We start from the raw sequence: 19,230 nt of genomic DNA, 5'->3' as shown, positions 1-19,230 counted from the left end.
GAGGATGCCTTTCACTGCGCCCGGTCATCTTGGGCACGTTCAACTGCTCTTCTGTGCTTTGTCTTGAAAGGAAAAGTTCATTTTTTTTTCCAGCATCTTTCACAAGTAAAGGGGCTTCCTTGCAGGTTTGTGTGCACTTTTTATACAGTACTAACAACATGGCGGTGAAATCAATGTTGCAAAGGAAGAGTCAACGTTGCCAATTTAGCGATTATTTCTACCCCCTAGTAACTACTTCACAAATACTAAAAAAAAGCAGTGTTGAGAGCTCATTTTATGTTAAATTGTTGCAAAACTGAAAATGTCAGAGCGGTGTAAGGAGAGGAAATGTGAAAAACATGGCGGGTGGCGAAGTGAAGGGAATGCAGGCCACGTTGTGGAACTCCTGAGAGGTTAGCAGCTGTTAGTACCCGTAAAGCGCCGAGGGCACAAACCTCTTCTATGCGGAACGCCGTAACCGAAGCCAGGCAGTTCGGATCACTTTGCGCCCCGCGCGGGTAAAAATAGCTCAGGTGCTCGTGGGAAGTGCGAAGATCAGGAACGACTTAAAGGCGCGTTCGGTGATTAAAGTGAAACCTTAGAACAGGGGTGTCAAACTCATTTTTGTTGCGGGCCACAGTGTAGTTACGATTGCCCTCAGAGGGCCGTTATGAATCCATGAAAATCTTTGCTCTCGTGATATTTACGGATGAAATTAATGAACTACTTTTGAATCGGAACGGGTTTTTCAACTATTGTTCATGTTTGGTAACACAACAGTGCTTGCAATCTCTCAACTTTATCATTGATGATATCCATCCATCATCCATCCATTTTCTTTGCGGCTTATCCTCACGAGGGTTACGGGGAGTGCTGGAGCCTATCCCAGCTGTCAACGGGCAGGAGGCGGGGTACACCCTGAACTAGTTGCCAGCCAATCACAGGGCACATGAAGACAAACAGCCGCACTCACATTCACATCTCGGGGCAATTTAGAGTGTCCAATAAATGTTGCATCTTTAGGGGATGTGGGAGGAAACCAGAGTGCCCGGAGGAAACCCACGCCGGCACGGGGAGAACACGCAAACTCGACACAGGTGGGTCCAGGACCGAACCCGGGACCTCAGAACTCCAAGGCCAACGCTCCACCAGTCGAGCCACTGTGCGCCCTCATTTATGATATGACAATTTGAAATTTTGTTACAGATTATCACAAAAATCATGGAAGTTGATATACATGATTTGCCTTCGCGGGCCACATAAAATCACGCAGCGGGCCGGATCTGGCCCCCCTGGGCCTTGAGTTTGACACCTGTGCCTTAGAACGTTGTCAGGAAATCATCGATTTAGGACAGTGTGACATGTAGATAAGATAAAATCTCACTTTTTTCAAACAATTTTAAAAATGCAAATGGAAATCACATCATTCAGAATAAGTTTTGCTATTTTATTTTCAAATATTATTTTTTTAAATAGCCCCTGGAGGGGTCATAAAAGTTTCTTATTTGATAATAATGACTGTACTTTTTTTATTCATCCATGTTTGTGTAAGCGCTGGACATTTAAAAAAAATTGTGAGTCATTCCTCTCTTGTTTTGCGTGTGTTACTGCCTTCAACAAACACCCAATGAAAAGGTGTACAAATGTTTACAAAGGCGATTTGAATAAATATTTTATTGAAAGTATTTACAGACGCTCCTTCCCCCCACAAATGAGATGAATCATCATGTCACATGTCCTAAAAAAAAAAAGAAAAAAAAAGATGCTGCGTGTGACAAGTGATGTGTCCTTCTACTCTTCATCTCAGCCGCTGCTGCCGAACTAAACACACAAAAGCATCTGAGTCACACGGCGAGGCCAAACGGGTCAGAACATTTTAATTCAAGTCCTAGTTGTACGTTTTAATTTCCAATTGGTTATCAAAACTTAAAAATGGAAGAAGTGTGTGCGTGGTTAATGATTTATTCATTTATTTAACTAGGAACGGAATATTTATATTTATTTTTATTCGCAATCCTGACCTGGATGCAGACAGGAGACAATAACAGGCAAATACCGTAATTCGTGGCCTAAAGAGCGCACGTTAAACTCTTTCTGTGTACCGAGGCTGATAACCAGGTGCGCTAACGCTAGCGCCGCATAAACATGTGCTAGCGTTAAACTCTCTCTGTACCGAGGCTTATAACCAGCTGTGCTAACGCTAGCGCCACATAAACGTGTGCTAGCATTAAACTCTTTCTGTGTACCAAGGCTTATAACCAGGTGCGCTAATGCTAGCGCCGCATAAACGTGTGCTAGCGTTAAACTCTCTCTGTACCGAGGCTTATAACCAGCTGTGCTAACGCTAGCGCCACATAAACGTGTGCTAGCATTAAACTCTGTTTACCAAGGCTTATAACCAGGTGCGCTAATGCTAGCGCCGCATAAACGTGTGCTAGCGTTAAACTCTCTCTGTGTACCGAGACTTATAACCAGGTGCACTAACGCCAGCGCAGCATAAAGGGGTGCTAGCGTTAAACTTTCTGTGTACCGAGGCTTATAACCAGGTGCACTAACGCTAGCGCCGCATAAACGTGTGGTAGCGTTAAACTCTTTCCGTGTGCCGAGCCTTATAACCAAGTGCGCTAACGCTAGCACCACATAAATATGTGCTGGCGTTAAACTCTTTCTGTGTACCGAGGCTTATAACCAGGTGCACTAACGCCAGCGCCGCATAAAGGGGTGCTAGCGTTAAACTTTCTGTGTACCGAGGCTTATAACCAGGTGCACTAACGCTAGCGCCGCATAAACGTGTGGTAGCGTTAAACTCTTTCCGTGTGCGGAGCCTTATAACCAAGTGCGCTAACGCTAGCACCACATAAATATGTGCTGGCGTTAAACTCTTTCTGTGTACCGAGGCTTATAACCAGGTGCGCTAACGCTAGCGCCGCATAAACGTGTGAAAAAAGTCACGGCTTGTAGGCTGGAAATTACGGTAATAATAATAATAATAACAATACTTGATCAGCCACTCTATGGCCTCTTATATCCTATTGCCAATTGAAAATTGAAAGAACCGAAAGGAGACGCGTGCTTTTCCTTACGCATGTCGTTGTTTCGCGTGATGGCCATGGCGGCACGGGCGCGCGGGCCCTGCTGCGTGAAGTGATAGCCGAACTTGAGGATGCTGGAGTTGTTCTCCAGCATGGCGGCGATCTCCATCTCCACAGAGTCGCCGAGTTTCTGTCGCTGTGAGCGAGAGAGCGCAAGAGAGAGGATCGATGTCATCAATGTTACAGTAATCCTCAAGTGGTCTGTGAGTAACTTCCAATCATCCATTTTCTACAGCGGTTGTCCTAAAGCCTGTCCCATCTGACTTTTGGTGAGATCAGCGGGGCACGTTTGGTCGCCAGCCATTATATGGGGAAGTGCAGACAACCAAGCATTCGCACAGTCACACCGATGGACAATTTAGACTCCTGAATTAAGATAACGTGCATATTCCAAAATGTGGGTGGAAAAACACGCAATCTACACACAGGAATGTCAGAGTCAAAATTCAAACCTCAAACTGCAGCTCTGTGACAAAGACGTGCGAACCACTTAACCGCCGTGCTGACCGGTGCACTTACAGTGAATACTCGGTTCTCGGACGTCCCCGTTCTCAAACAAATAGGTTTTCAAGTGAAAATTTAGAGATTTTTTTGCTTCTGTTTTCAAACGAAAATCGGCACTCGAACGCCCCCGAAAAAACCCGGAAATAACATAGCGCGCGCGGCCTGGCCAGCTGACCCACGACGAGCTTTGTTATTGGGTATAACGCAACCTCTGTCTGCAGATGTGTCGCGGTAGCTACATTTAATGACTGTTAACTCCCAATCATGGCTCCAAAGAAGTGACACTAGATAAGTTCTTTTGGAAAAAGAAAAGAACTTCCAGGGGGCGAGTCACCCCCACTGAAGAGATTTGATAGTTGATAGTTTTGCATTGCTTTTTACTTGTGAACGATAATAATGCTCTGTTCCATTAGCATTTCTGCATTTTTGTTTTGTTTCAAAGATTTCGATAACTCGGTAACTAATGGGTTAAGAGTTAAGCCATTTGTGGGCAGCGTCCCATTTTTGCGACATCATGATTTTCACTCACTATATCGTTCAGTATATCAAAATGTTTAAGTGTTTTAATCTGATTCTGATTCTGTTTTTTGGGACGATTTACTAAGAAAACCCAATACGCATTTTCGGTACGAGATTATAAATTAGTAAAGTTATCATGTAATTTAACCATAAATGAAAAAGAAGTGTTATTTCCTTGATTTGGCCTGTTAGGACAGTTTTATCTCAATAAGGCAAAAAATAGCCACCATGCCCATGAAAGGGTTAATGTTTTTGTATGTTGCTTTTTGGAGAAAAAAAAAAACACATTTTCTTTGCTTTTTTTCCCCCACCTCATTATTGCTTGTTTAAAGTTATTCTGCATTTTTGTCAATACAAAAAACTTGGGGGCTGAGTTGCTCCAGATACGGCAATGCACTCCCAGCCTAGCCTACTCTACTACTAAAGCATACATTTTAAGCAAAAAATATATATTTCCCAAATTATTTTATGATACAAAGTATTTCAACTAGAGATGTATTTGTACTATGCAGTTTAGGATCAGGAAAAGCTAAAAAAAAAAAGCGTTAATAGCCTAATTTTCTTGGGCTTGAAACAGATTAATTCTTTTTCAATTGATTGTAATGGGAAATATCAATTTGGTTTTCGAACAATTCACTTCTCGAACCGCTTTCTGGAACGGATTGTGGTCTAGAACCGACGCTGTACTGTATGTCCGACCTGGTTGTCGATCTTGAGCTCCACAAGCGTGGCGTTGTTGGCCATGGCCTTTATGACGGCCATCATGCCGTCCGAGGTGATGAAGTTGGACTCGATGTTAAGACTTTGCAGGCTGGTGTTCTCCTGCAGCATCTCCGCGCACGCCTGACGCACAAATACAAACACCCATGTCAGTTGGTAAAACCTGATATCCGTTCATATTGCTGATGTCGCAATAAGACGCTGCACTCACGTAGGCCACGGGGTCGTTGCTACGGGTGGCGGCGATGCTCAGAACCTCCACGTGAGAGTTTCCCTTCATTGCCTCGAAGATCTCCTTCAGCGTCGGGATGGGAATGTCCTAAAAACCATCAGGTAGAGGTGTGACAAAATTATGAGTAAGTCCTATCTAGCTAGTTGCAAGCAAGTCCCAATGGACTGTGGCAGGTTTTAATGTTTTTTGGGGGGGTGGAAGGGTTATTATTTGAGTACTCAACAAAATAGCTCTATGCTAATCGATTTGAAAGAGATCTGATCGTGACAGCACTAGTTAGGGTTTAACTAACTAACCTAACTCTAACCTTGATGTTGTTAAAGTTGACCTCGGTCAGGCTGCTGTCATTGTTGTGGATCCTCTCCAGGGTCTCCTCCACGTTGGTGGGGTTGGGCGGCTCGTCGGGGAAGATCTTGAAAGGGTCTCCTTTCACCACGCCTGACGGGCAAGACGAAGACATCGATCGTCTCCCAGCGCCGCAAGCAAAGTCACTTTTTTGACATGAGCGACTACGTACTGTTGATGCCCTCCGTGTTGGCGATGGTTCCGGTGGTGCCCAGAGCGTCGTAGTACTGCTTGTTGCTCATCAGTGTGTACATGCCCAGGATGGCTGCAGGGGCAAGAATTATTACATTCTCCTTTAATTGGCGAGTCGAATCCTCAAACTGCCATCAACTGAAGGTGGATGGCAACGAAGAGACCATTCGTTCAGATCAGAGGCTTAAAAAAAAAAAAAATCTTCATCACCACTTGTCCGTCAGTCAAGATAATGATCTTAGTGTGATTGATGCTGGGTCAGTGTTGACGCAGCGTAAACAACGTAGGGGAACCATTTTGCTCTGCTTCGTTGGTCTGAATTAACTCCAGAAGAGTCCGTCTGATATTTGACTGCATGTAAACGAGACCTTGACACCGGCAAAGATCTTTAAATTTAGCGCAGAGCATCACACAAACTTTCTATTCTGGTGCTTCTTGACCTCATCCAGACCTTCACAAGTTGACCGTGGAATTCTCTTTCAGATACATGACCGCCGGGTCAGGCCCAGTCGGCCTTCTTGCCCTCTAACTGGACCCATTGGGAGTAGCGGTCCAGATTTTTCAGTATTTCCCATCAAGTCCAGAGGGTCCCGTAGGATTCTCGCGGAATGGTTGTACATTTCACGATTAATCGCGTGATTGGTTAGGAGCGGGATCGAAAGAGTTTCTAAACCAGACTGTGAAGTTGTGAGGCGCAGATTGTGATCACAGAGCGAAAATTGAGATGGCGTGTAGCATGTTACTGGACACATGAAATTTCAAAGATATGATTAATTAATTGGCGGCACAGTGTACAATTGGTTAGCACATCTCCCTTACAGTTCTGAGGAGGTGAGGTTCAAATCCAGCCTCACCTGTGTGGAATTTCCACGTGCCTACATGGGTCTTCTGCGCCACACTGGTTTCCTCCCACATTCCAAAAACATGCATGGTAAGTTTATTGAAGATTATAAACCGTCTTTTAACCGTAAATGTGTGGATGAAGGGTTGTCCGTTTCTACGTTCCCGAGGATTTATTGGCAACCAGTTCAGGGTGTACCATCACTCGAGATTGGGAGGGCGTGGGATCAATCTAAGTAGGAACGGGAGGGAGCAGGAGTCATAATACACTCCGAGTCAGCCTCCAATTGGGAGGCCCTCAGGGGTCTGTTCTGTGACCAATGATTTTTATCTTGGTTTGGAGTTTTTGACCATTTACAATACAATTAAACACCACAATTACTTTCATGACAATTGCATTGTATTCATGGTCCTGTTCATGGTCCTATTGTCTTAAACTTAGACCTGGCGGCACGGTGGTCCAGCTGGTAAAGCGTTGGCCTCACAGTTCTGAGGACCCGAGTTCGATCCCGGCCCTGCCTGTGCGGAGTTTGCATGTTCTCCCCGTGCCTGTGTGGGTTTTCTCGGGGCACTCCGGTTTCTTCCCCCATACCAAAAACATGCAACATTAATTGGACACTCTAAATTGCCCCTAGGTGTGATTGTGGGTGCAGCTGTTTGTCTCTATGTGCCCTGCGATTGGCTGGCAACCAGTTCAGGATGTACCCTGCCTTCTACCCGTTGTCAGCTGGGATAAGCTCCAGCACTCCCTGCGACCCTTGTGAGGATAAGCGGCAAAGAAAATAGATGGATGGAAGTTTAGACCTATATTTTGATGTTACCAGGAGGGGGACCCATTGTGTCTTATGCCGTTTTCTGCCTCCCACCAAAGTGTGTCACACACCAACTGCTGTGACACCCTCCCACCACCTCTTGTGACCCCACCAGAGAAAGGCAGGCCAGTGAGACAGCTGCCTGCTTAGCCATAAACACCCACTGTGGCCCTGACACTAACCCCGCTAGCTTTACGGCTCCAGTTAGCCTAGCGGGAGAGCGGCGACTGATGCTAATATTGTAAATAAAACAGGTAATTAAATTGCTGATCTGCAGTTTCGCCATCGCTTTTGCACCGAGCTTTTCATCAGCGGCTGACGTGTCGGCCAAAAAGCCCAACAAAAGGCTGACGGAAGCTCACTGAGCTTAATCCTCATTTGGACCCGGTCCAGATCCAAGCCCCCATGCAGCCAGTTGATGTGCCTGGCTCTGTGGATCTTTCTATCGGTCCACATTCGTTGGTCCTTTATAATCAAGAATCAGTCCTTAACATCTATGACTTTTACACACACCCCCCCTCCCACAAAAAAACAAAAAAATCCATGTTCATGCTGTTACTACACTTCCTCGTTGACGCTCAAAACCTGGCTCATAATTTGAGAACATGTGTTTGAACAATTAACAGCTTTAAATATAAAATATGCGCCACGGGCAGTCTTGGGCAACCTACTCTGTCAACGGGCGTGTGTTTTACAAAGATATCCTATCTTCTTCCTACAGAAGAAACACCACCCGACCAGCCCAGCCCAGCTCGTTTTATTTTTGAGCTGCTGACTTCGGGGAATCGGATCCCGCCGCATTTCTGTCATGGCTGCTGGAACGTCCCGGCGCAACTTATACAGTAAGTGGGTCAGCCCAATGGCTGCACAGTTTTCTCTTGTATCCGTCTCAAAAAGATACATCTTTGTACATCCCTTCAAACTTTTTGGCGTGAGAAGTGGGGTGGATTCAGTCAGCGTTAGGACATATTTAGACACAGTTGCATTCACTCCTATGGATAATTTGGGGTTGTGCTAGGGTGAGGGAAGTGGGGTAAATATGATGAAAAGTGTGTTACAAATAAAATGTATTATTATGGACTGTTTGGAAGTTATGTCAGCGCTCATTCAGCTCAACAAACATTTGAACCTACGGTAATTCCTGGCCTACAGAGCGCACCTGGTTAAAAGCCTGACCCAGTAAATTTGTAAAGGAAATACCATTTGGTACATACCGCAACCGTGTACGAGCCGCAAGTGCACACATTGAAACATGCGATATTTACAAAGATGGTACACAGAGTTTAATGCTAGTGCCGCCACGCTAATGCTAACGCCGTGGCGCTAAAAGGGGCGGTTAAAAAACAAAACATACTGGTAAAAATCACCGAGACACGGCAGTAGCACGCTAGCGCAACACTAACAGGGCCGGACAGGTAAAAGTCACTTCCTCAGCACATATATTCCGTCTCACTCTTACCGTTTCTGCTCGAGTGCCCCCTTGCAGCAGTTAGAAAAAATGCAGAAATTCGCCGCATCATCGCAGGGTTGACAGCGTGTGAAAATGGTCATGTCTTATAGGCCGGAAACTATAGTAATTTTAAACCTATGCACAATTTCAGGTAGGTCACAGATGAGGTGGAGCCATTTGAATTGATTTTTGGCAGTCAGAGAGAGTGCGGCACATCTTAGTCCCCTGTCATTGTCAGGGCACAAAGAGCCTATCTTCGTTGACTTGTGGTGAGAGAAGTGGGGCACGCGTTGAAATGGTTGTGGGCAAAGCTCTAAAGATGCGGTCTCACCTGCGATGTCGCACATTTCGGCGTCGGTGGCGTTCTTGAGCGCTTCCTCCAGCTCGGGCTCTAGGATGACCTGCTCGTGCACGGGAATCTCGGCTGCCTTTTTTGCCACAAAGGCTTTTCCTGGAGGTGCACGGATCGAAAACTCAGCGTTGAGCATGGACCTTTTAGCTTGGAGCCTTCACCATCAGCAATTATGCTATCAAGCTAACGACATGGTAACTGTGTTTAATTAGCATTGGGGCTAAATGCGTGAATCCTTGGAAAAATGTGTTTTTTGTCACCTTTCTTCTCCCCTGTGAAAGGCACCAGCTCCTCTCGGTCCGGGTGCTCCATGGCCTCTTTCTCCAGGTGCTGCATCAGAGCATCGCGGTCGAACGGTCCCGTCGGGTTTTTCTTTGTCTGGTCACGCTGCCGAAAGCCAGCTGGCAGCATGGCATTCTGGGAGGACGAGGAGGTCGTGTTGATGTGACAAGAGAGCAGAAGCGGGACAAAGTCATAAATCATAGGTAAGTCTCGAGTCTTAACCTTCAAGTTTCAGATGAGTGCTAAAGTTACTGTGGCTATAATCAACTAAGACGAGTCAAGTCATGACTTGGGATAAATCAAAGTCATACAATCTTGCTTAGTCACAAGACGAATTTGCACATTAGCTACTTTGCACTCCTTATTTTTACCTGCTTTAAGTTAGCTGTAGGCACTAAGACATGTTTCTCGTGGTCCAAAATCAGTCTCCATATTGTTAGTTACTTTATCAAACGCATAACTGAAATGAAGCAAATGTATGACAAGCTATCGGTTAGCAAATGTGAAACTGTTAGCTAAACTGTTAACGTAGCTTACTGTAATCTATCTGTCTTTGCGGGTCTTAAAGAATGAAATTCAATGTTGAACTTATGCCTCTTATTTTGAAATGTTATATGTTGCCATTCATCAAAAATAATCCTTGGATGCAAATCTAATACTCTTCGCTGCTCCCCCTATGATTCTTGCTTCACGGGGTGGACTCTGTAGCGATTTCACATTACTGTATAGCACACTTGCGTATGTTGAGCAATAATTCAACATGTACTAGTATGCTCTTTTCCTCACTACAAAGACAATTCAGCACACTCCAAGAACAACTGTCACTAGTAACATTTTTACACTATTATCAAACTCTGGCTTTTTGAAATGTAAACAGGAAGATTTAAGGACATGTAAATTCCTAGCAGAGTCAAGCCTTTTACAATTTTTAACCAGGAGAGTCCCTAGTCCTAAAGTTGGTGACTCAAGACACTCAAGTAAAATTATAGATTTGTTTTCGGAACACAATATATGTTTTGAGGAAAAACATGTGAAGAAGGAAAGCTTTAGTACTGTGATGTACTTGTTTCTCGTGTCTCGAGACGTGTCTCCCCCACTATGTATCATCATTAGCATCAGCAGTTAAGCGGTGAAATTGTGGCGTGCATTTAGCTAGCCTAAACCCTGAAAATGCATCTTCCCTTGCAGTACTTTACTTTAGAGTGCCTCATTGTTGCCCATGAGTACGGGCATGTGATGTTGAGAAAGCCAGAAGCGCGAGAGGGGGAAAAGAATGGGACATATGAAGTGGTACTTTGCACTACTGTGCTCGCTTAAGAGCGCCTCGTTGCTGAATACGAGTGCACACAGCCCAAAGAGAGAAGGCCGAATAGCAAGCCAAATATATTACAGCCACTGGAGGCTTCAAGGGGATATATATTTTTGCGGTTCAATTATCTTGGTACAGTAATGTGGAGGCATAAGAAAAGTTCTAGCTGATGTAGCATCAATTTTACCAGGTTGTCACAGTGCTATTTGATTGACAGTTGAATGGTTTCAGCACATTCAGCGCATATTTGTACACGGCGTTTGAGTATGGCGACGAAATCTTTATTTTTCACAATTTCAACGGCTTTTTGTAATCACCTACATTTGGCAGGTTTGCTAACAACACTCTTCTCTGTGGTGTGCCAAACTTACAAGACATTTATTATCACAATACAGTAAAGCCTCGGTTCTCGGACGTCGCCGTTTTCGAACAAATCGGTTTTCAAATGGAAATTTTGAGCTTTTTTTGCTTCTGTTTTCAAATGAAATTCTGTACTCGAACGCCCCCGACAAAACCCAGAAACAACATACTGCTCGTGTCCAGACCAGCTGACCGACGACGGGCTTTGTTGTGAATTCCCAGACCGCCGAAAAAAAATGGAAATAACATAATGCACGCGGCGGAAGAAGTTGACTCACCCACGACGCGTTTTGTTAGTCAATACGAATGCCTCCCCGAAAAAAAAACACGGAAATGACATAACGCGCGGCGCAATCAGCACACTTTTGATATTCTGTATAACACAACCTCTGTACACTGACGTGTCCCGGTAGTGACCGTTGTTTTTCTTCTTATGGAGGTCTACCGTATTAACCCCCAATCATGGCTCCAAAGAAGACAAGTTGCTTGTTTAAAATTATTCTGTATATTTGTTAATAAAAAAAAGTTTACAAGGCTGGGGGGCGAGTCGCTACAGATACGGCAGCTTGGGGTACTCTACGACTAAAGCATACAATTTAAGCAAAAATATATATATATTTCTTAAATTATTTTATGATATGGAGTATTTAAACTATACATGTATTCCTACTATTCAGTTTATTATCAGGAAAAGCTAAAAAAAATGCTTGAAAAAGCTTACTTTTTTAAGCCTGGAACGCATTATTTCTTTTTCCATTCATTGTAACGGGAAACATTGATTTGGTTTTTAAACAAATCACTTCTTGAACTGTTTTCTGGAATGGATTGTGTTCGAGAACTGAGGCTTCACTGTACATAATCATTTAAGTGCAACTGCTGTCAAATTAGGCGACTCAAACGGAGCCTTTCTCGTACCTCGGGGTCCAACTCTGCCAATTCATACTCCAGCTGGTCCAGCTCCTCGGCACTCAGACCCTTGAGGATAGCGTCCTCATCGATGTCCCTGGGGTCCGTCATGACTCACTTCTTGTGGGGGGCGGGGTGGGGTGGGGGGGCACCCACTCACATGCAAGGGTGGACCGGGGTGGATGGGGTTCTGCTAAAAAAATGAGTACATGTAAAAAAAGACATTGAACACATCACATGACATCATCATAGAGGGTGAGCGAGGCCGAGCGATGATGGAAGCGAGAGAGAGAATGAGGCGCGAGTAACTCTATACCATTAGCGCCGCTAAGAATAGTTTGGAGGCTGCGCACCCTCATTTATCAACGGCGCACCCTCATTTGTCATCCGTGCACCCTCTTTAATGCCTCACAAACGTGTGTACGTGTGCCTCGTGATGAAGAGCGACAGTCTGGTAGTTGTGCACGACGGCAGGAAAAGCGCGGGTGTCGGGACCTTTCACCGGGGAAAGTAAACTAAACAACTTTATACGGGTAGTATATGGGTCTTGAAACACCTGCAGCCCTTTTTTTTTTTACTGCACGTGTGCAGTAAAAGTGTGGGTGTTTTGGTGCTGTGACAAAGTGTACCTGTTGGAAAAGGTTCCAGGGAAAAAGCGTGGGTGCAAAAAAAAAAAACCCAAAGTGTGCTTGTTGGACCCTTCCACTGGGAAAAGTGCGGGTGTTTAAACCCATGCAAAAGCACATTTGTCTTCTTCCTGTTCCCGTCCCGGCACGTCTTAGCGCCCAAGTGTAACATTCCAAATCACGCTGGGCTTAATTTTAGCTTGACAAGTCGGCTACTTGCAGCCGCGTCAAGCCTCAGCGCCTTAGGTTGCTCGTGCACTCCCTCACACACACGCGCGTACACGCCGACCATCGACAAGGTGTCTTCTCACAAAGTGTCACACAGCCAACAGTACTCATTAATCCATGGATAAAATCCCAAAAACATTTGTTTTTAAAAGTATACCTCCCAAAATGTATTTGTGCTGCACTTCCAAACCTTAGACTTCAGCCTCTAAATCTTTATTTTCATCCACCAAAAGTTCTCCGTCACCTTTAAGAAACCTTCATCGCCAACGTCCCAAAAACATCTCTAAGGTACTTCCAAAAAATCCTGAATGTTAAACTTCCACATCCCTTCATCTTCCAACCCATACCCTCATTTTATAAAAAAAATAACATTTTGATTTTACAGAAATGTTCCAGTTCTAAAAGCCTCCAATCGTCAACCTCTTAACATCTTAAAACTTTCATCTCCCACTTCCAAAATCTTTCATGTTCAACTTCTGCAAATCACAAATTTCAAACACATTCATCTTCAAAGTACATTAAACTTCTCAAAACCTTGATTTTCAACTTGCTTTCAAAAACGTCCTCCTCCAAATACTTTCATGTCCCCAAAACCTCCATCTTCAATGTCATCCTCTACATTCACCCCCCCAGAAACTTTTAACTTCCAAAAACATTCATCTTGTGCATCCAAAAATCATGGCCTTCATGTTCCAAAAACTTTTACTTCTAAAACCTCAGCCTTGGGTCTCTTAAACATCCCGAATTTGTATTACTATATCCCGATTTCTATTGACTTTAAAATGTTCATCACGCGAATTCTGTTACTGAGCGGCAGCGAGGAAAAGTTGAACGTGTATCTCACCTACCTCAAGTCACAGCGTCCGAGCCTCCACTGAGACACAAACTACACCCACTCTAGAACCCCACAGCACCCGGCAACACCCCACCTCTCTCGTGACGTCAGCCTTGTATCTCAGGGGGGGACGGGGGTGGGGTGGGGGTCTGTGATAGAAAAGGCAAAACTTTCAAGATTGACAGCAACAAGAACAGTAGAGCACATTTCAGGAGAAACGGTGACACCCACGGTTCCAAACTAGCCATCACAATACCACGATTATCTAATGTTTGCTGTATAAGATGTGGAAACACTGGCACCTAGTGGCTCAAACTAAACATATTTGCTGAAAAGTGCCTAGAAGTGAGGGGAGAAGCTTCTATTACACAAGTAAAAGTCATATCCAACAGAAAAGTAGTGCTTTAGTACCATCTTGGTACCATGAAACTACAGTAATTTCCGGCCTCCAGAGCACACCGGATTATAAGACTCACCCAGTACATTTGTAAAGGAAATACCATTTGGTACATACATAAGCAGCACCCGTGTATAAGCCGCAAGTGAAACCCACATTGAAACACTACATATTCACAAAGATGGTACACAGAAGTTTTCGAAGTTTTAATACCTTAGCTTAGCTTAACATAGCAACAACACAGTAACATGAACAGGGCTGGTAAAAAAAAACAAAAAAAAACATACCAGTAAAAAAAAAAGACAGCCACGGCAGCTACACAGTAGCAACATGCTAGCACAGCACTAACAGAGCCGTTAAAAAAAAAAAAGTCACTGAGATACGGCAGTAACATAGCAGAAAAACGCTAGCGTGGCGCTAACAAAGCCGGTAAAAAAAATAAAACATACCGGTAAAAATCACTGAGACGAGGCAGTATTACAGCAGCAAAACGTTAGCACAGTGCTAACAGGGTTGGTTAAAAAAATAAACATACTGGTAAAAATCACAGAGACACAGCAGTAACACAGCCCCAACATGCTAGTACAGTGCTAATGCTAGCTCAGCGCTAACAGGGCTGGTTAAAAAAAATAACATACTGGTAAAAATTACTGGGACGCTGGAGTATCACAGCAGCAACCCACTAGCACAGCGCTAAGAGGGCCGGTTAAAAAAATAAAATAAAAAATGAAAACATACCGGTAAAAATCACTGAGACACAGCAGTAACACAGCACCAACACGCTAGCTCAGCGCTAACAGGGCTGGTTTAAAAAAATATATATACAGGTAGAAGTCACTTCCTCAGCACATATATTCCACCGGTCTCACTCTTACCTTTTATGTTCGAGTGCCCCTGGCGTCCATTAGAAAAAAATGTACACATAAGCCGCATCACCGCAAAAGCCGCAGGGTTGAAAGCGTGTGAAAAAAGTCGGAAATTACGGCATATTGAAGTGAGTGGAGGCATGTGCCACAAGTAAAAAAAGAAGTTGCTTGGTGGTGACTGGTTCGGGCATACGCCTCACAATCCTGAGAACTGGGGTTCAAATCCCGACCCCGCCTGTGTGGAGTTTGCATGTTTGTAGCTAAAACCACCGAGAGCGCAAATGGTGGTGACGTACTGAAACACACCTAACGGTAAAGACATAAACAGCCTCATTAAAAAAAAAAATAATAATAAAAATCATGTGAGTAGCACAATGTTTATATGCTCCCCTCCAAACTCTGCAGAGGTGCATAATAATACACATTACACCATTCTCATATATATCTCAAGAAATATATATATTTTTTTCCCATCTACTGTTGTGTGACTGCATATTTACTGTCCTATCCTGTTATTTCACCTCAGAAATCTTAATTGAAACACTTATATCAGTCAAATGCAACCATTTTCAAAAGGAAATTCAGTGGCACGCATCTTTACCGCTATTGATCAAATTATATGAAAATAACCCAAACTCGGTGGAGAAAAATGATTATTGTACGTAGTGAGTGGATGAGTGAAACACGTTTGTCTCCATGTCCAGCAGGGGGCGCCATTAGAATAGTCTAATCACAGTGCAGCTGTAACTATGACAACGTTTTAGTTTGGAGGAAACAAGGCTGCCCTCCGAGATATTGTCATTATCATCATTATCATCGTTGTCATCGTTCTTCCCTTTGTAACTATGATGATGCAGAAACGTGACAGACAAAGTGACGTCACTAGTTGAGATACTGACACATTTTTGTCGTCTGTATCCAAAACTGATACTTGTCTTGTCGCACGGACATTTTCACACATTTTGAGTCTTGCGTTAACATTTTTCTTTAGTTCTTCCGTCTTTTGCCTCTCATCTCAACTTCAGACTTCCACTCTTTTTGTCTATTTTTGTGTTAAGCGCTGACTTTTTGTCCCTTCCATGACCCCATTGTTCTTACCTTGACGACACTGAAGTGACATGCTTGAAATTGCAAAGCCGTGAAACATACCCGCTGAAATCTCGCCCATCCTTACCTGCGGCAATAACACAAAAACACACACACAAAACAAACGCTAGACGGTACATGTTTAATTAACATTCTCGAACTATGGAACACACCTGACAACATTGTGTACTGTCAACAACAAGGCGCAACTACACTATTCTGTTTTGGTTGGGATCCACATGCACATATTTGTTTTTCCTCATCTTTCTACTGACACACTTTTTTTTACATGTTCAGTCTTTTTGAGTCTGATGAACAATGTTACTTGCTTGGGTTTTTTTTTTTCTTATTTTTGATATTCTGACAATTTTTGGGACTTTTTCCACACCCTTACACATTTCACTTTCTTGGAATTTTTTTTGTGTCCAAAATTTATATTTTCTCCCCATTTTTGTCTTTCTAGTGACATCCTTCCACTCTTTTTGTGCCACATCGACAGTTTCACACTATTGGTGTTTCTTGTGACCTACAGTGACAATTTAAAAACTATTTTTTTTTTCTACTTTGACATTTCCCCACTTCCTTTGTCTTTTTGTTGACAATCTCGGTCTGAGCTGTCACTTCTTAAAACGTTCCCGTCTCGCTAACGTATTCAGATTGACTTTGCACCTGTCTCGGAAGAAAAAAAAAGTGTGGACTTTATGAACCAAAACATGGATGTGTATTTGAAACATATCTATGTATAAAATCTACATATTAAAGGTCAGCGGCAGAGTTGATGTTTCACCAGGAAATTCTAACTTGTTGTTATGATACGAATGACTGCATAATTGCTCCCATCGTAAATGACATTAATTGCATTCATTAGTTTATGTTGTTGAGCAACAGAGCTCAGAACATTCCGTATTCAAAGAAGAACGTGACTGACGACACGCTGACACGAAAGGTCAACCTGCGGAGCGCTAACTTCTGACTTCTGCCAACGCCACCATCGCTTATGGAGCTCACTTTATGTAACAACTTCTACATGAAAAAGTTCATTTCACAGAAAATCCCCTACACTAACCCCTTAGCACAAGAGTATACAAATATTAACTTGTACAAATTGACGCATCAAAGAAGCGTTCACATGTAAACCCCCAGGCACATAACTAAAGAAGTAAGTAATCAGATTACTGAGCAAAGTATTTGTGATTAGCAACAAGCTTGATCATTTGCTAGTTTGGAAACGTTGGTTAAAACTGTTGTTTCACCTGACAAGGATCATTAACCAAATTTCTGGACTTCCGAGCAAGTCACCGATACCTTTCGACTTTACACCGCGCCGCGTCCAAGACTGCACACAACACAAAACAGAAACTACAAAAAAAATATATATATGCAACAAAAACAGTGCAAAACACCACAAAAACACAAAATCTGTCATTAGAGGGGAAATCCAGTGGTTTCCATTAACAATGTATCCAATACGTCATGTAATATGTACTCTATCTTGACAATGTGATGTTAAATCCATCCATCTATGCATTATCTACCGCTTTTCCGGGTCAGGGCGCATGGGAAGTAGCTTTAGCAGGGATACACAGACTTCCCTTTCCCCAGCCACTTCTTCCAGCTCGTCCGGAGGGCTCCCGAGGCGTTCTTAAGCCAGCCGAGAGACATCGTCTTTCCAACGTGTCCTGGGTCTTCCTCGGGGTCTCTTTCCGGTGGGACATGCCCGCAACACCTCACCAGGGAGGCGTCCAGGAGGCATCCGAATCAGATGCCCCAGCCACCTCATCTGACTCCTCCCAATACGGAGGAGTAGCCCCTCCCGGATGACCGAGCTTCTCACCCTATCTCGAAGGGAGAGCCCGGACACCCTGCGGAGGAAACTCATTTTGGCCGCTTGCATCCGGGAAGACGGAGGAATACTTCCATACACAGCCGTGAGCGGCTCGGCCACTCAGTTGATCGGGAAGACGGAGGAATACTTCCTTACAGATTTGAAGCTGTGGCTGCTCCGCCGCTTGGCTGTAAATAATGTTGAATATCCGGATGGTTCTTCGGGTGGAATGACGCGGAGTCTGACGAGCTCGCTACGCCGAGCGGCTCTGCCGCTCTGTATGGAAGTATTTCTCCGTTTTCCTGATCAACTGATACTGCTATTTGTTCATCAGATGACGATAAATCCGAGAAATCAGCGGTAGGCATAATGGTGTCCCAAGCAATCGTGCGTTTGGAACGGCACATAACACGTCACATCCTTGCATGTAGGTCATGTGACTCGCAGAAATGGCAGCGCCCCTGAAAATTCCTAATTGGCGATAAAAATCTTCTCAAAACAGGATTATCACATTTTTCAAGATAGAGTACATATCACATGACCTATTGGATACATCGTTAATGCAAGCCACTGGATTTCCCCTTTAAACACAACAAAACACAAGACAACACCAGAAACAACGCAAAACAACACAACACAGCATCCCACTATGCAAAATGACAACACAAAGCAGCACAGACAATTCAAGCCACAGCAACACTCAAAACAAAGGTACACAAAGCAAAACCACATAACACAACATAACACAACACTACACAAAATAACATGACCTAAAACAACACAAGTTAATGCAACACAAAAAATACAAACAACAACAAAAAGTACACAGCACAAAACTACACAAAGCTTTCCACTATTTTGAAATGAATATCAGTGCAGGAAGCGAAGTGATTTGGGCTTTTCGGCCCTGGCACCTGATCACCAGTCAACCCTGGGCACCTTTTGGGTAAAGCACAGGGAACAGCACACACACACTTTCCGTCACAACTTCCTGTGGAACCTGCTGCCCCCTTAATCACCGAGGGGGTGGCTTCCCATTCCAAGTAGGAAGTGAGCGGGCCATTCGCGACACACAAAGCAGGACTGGTCTCCCGTGACGACAGTCATAGCCCTCTTCTGCTTCCAAAAAAAAGTTACTTCCCCGTCCTCCTCCTCCTCAGAGGCCACAAAAAAAAAAAACACATGTGCCCACCCACACGCAAAAATAGGAATATGACATGTAGGTGAGCGATTTGCGATGATGCATTTCCCTCATCATGGGGATGCCAGAGATTAGTCTGTCCACTCATTCAGAGCTATTGTTTATATGAGGTGTGTGTGTGTGTGGTGTGTGTGTGTGTGTGTGTGTGTGTGTGTGTGTGAGACCGTGCATGTGTTAGAGACAGAGGGTGAGTGCGTGTTGGCGTCTATTTTTACATGTCTCTGCGTTTGTAAGGGTGTGTCTGTCTGGCTTTGAACAGAATGTGTGTGTGT

At 44.0% G+C, this 19,230-nt stretch overlaps 1 protein-coding gene across 7 annotated transcripts in view; it reads right to left on the bottom strand.

Annotated features, from left to right (window-relative positions):
* Window positions 1-1,634: 1,634 nt before the first annotated feature.
* Window positions 1,635-19,230, bottom strand: part of tmod4 (tropomodulin 4 (muscle)) — a 58,660-nt gene continuing 41,064 nt past the window's right edge. For 2 of the 7 annotated variants that reach the window (XM_061821368.1, XM_061821369.1), the window contains exons 4-12: window positions 11,904-16,020; window positions 9,298-9,454; window positions 9,017-9,136; window positions 5,564-5,656; window positions 5,354-5,484; window positions 5,026-5,133; window positions 4,794-4,937; window positions 3,063-3,207; window positions 1,635-1,800 (exon numbers count right to left, since the gene is read on the bottom strand). In XM_061821368.1, the coding sequence (XP_061677352.1) occupies window positions 1,778-1,800; window positions 3,063-3,207; window positions 4,794-4,937; window positions 5,026-5,133; window positions 5,354-5,484; window positions 5,564-5,656; window positions 9,017-9,136; window positions 9,298-9,454; window positions 11,904-12,005 (1,023 nt within the window). In that variant the 5' untranslated portion in view covers window positions 12,006-16,020 and the 3' untranslated portion in view covers window positions 1,635-1,777. Of the gene's footprint in view, window positions 1,801-3,062; window positions 3,208-4,793; window positions 4,938-5,025; window positions 5,134-5,353; window positions 5,485-5,563; window positions 5,657-9,016; window positions 9,137-9,297; window positions 9,455-11,903; window positions 19,037-19,230 lie in introns of those variants that run through there. The other 5 variants (XM_061821367.1, XM_061821366.1, XM_061821371.1 and 2 more) reach the window with 5 other exon arrangements.

The sequence above is a fragment of the Syngnathoides biaculeatus genome, chromosome 5, assembly GCF_019802595.1.
Source record: "Syngnathoides biaculeatus isolate LvHL_M chromosome 5, ASM1980259v1, whole genome shotgun sequence".
Lineage (NCBI taxonomy): Eukaryota > Metazoa > Chordata > Actinopteri > Syngnathiformes > Syngnathidae > Syngnathoides > Syngnathoides biaculeatus.
Note: the sequence above shows the minus strand (reverse complement) of the source record. Positions and strands in the feature narration are given on the sequence as shown.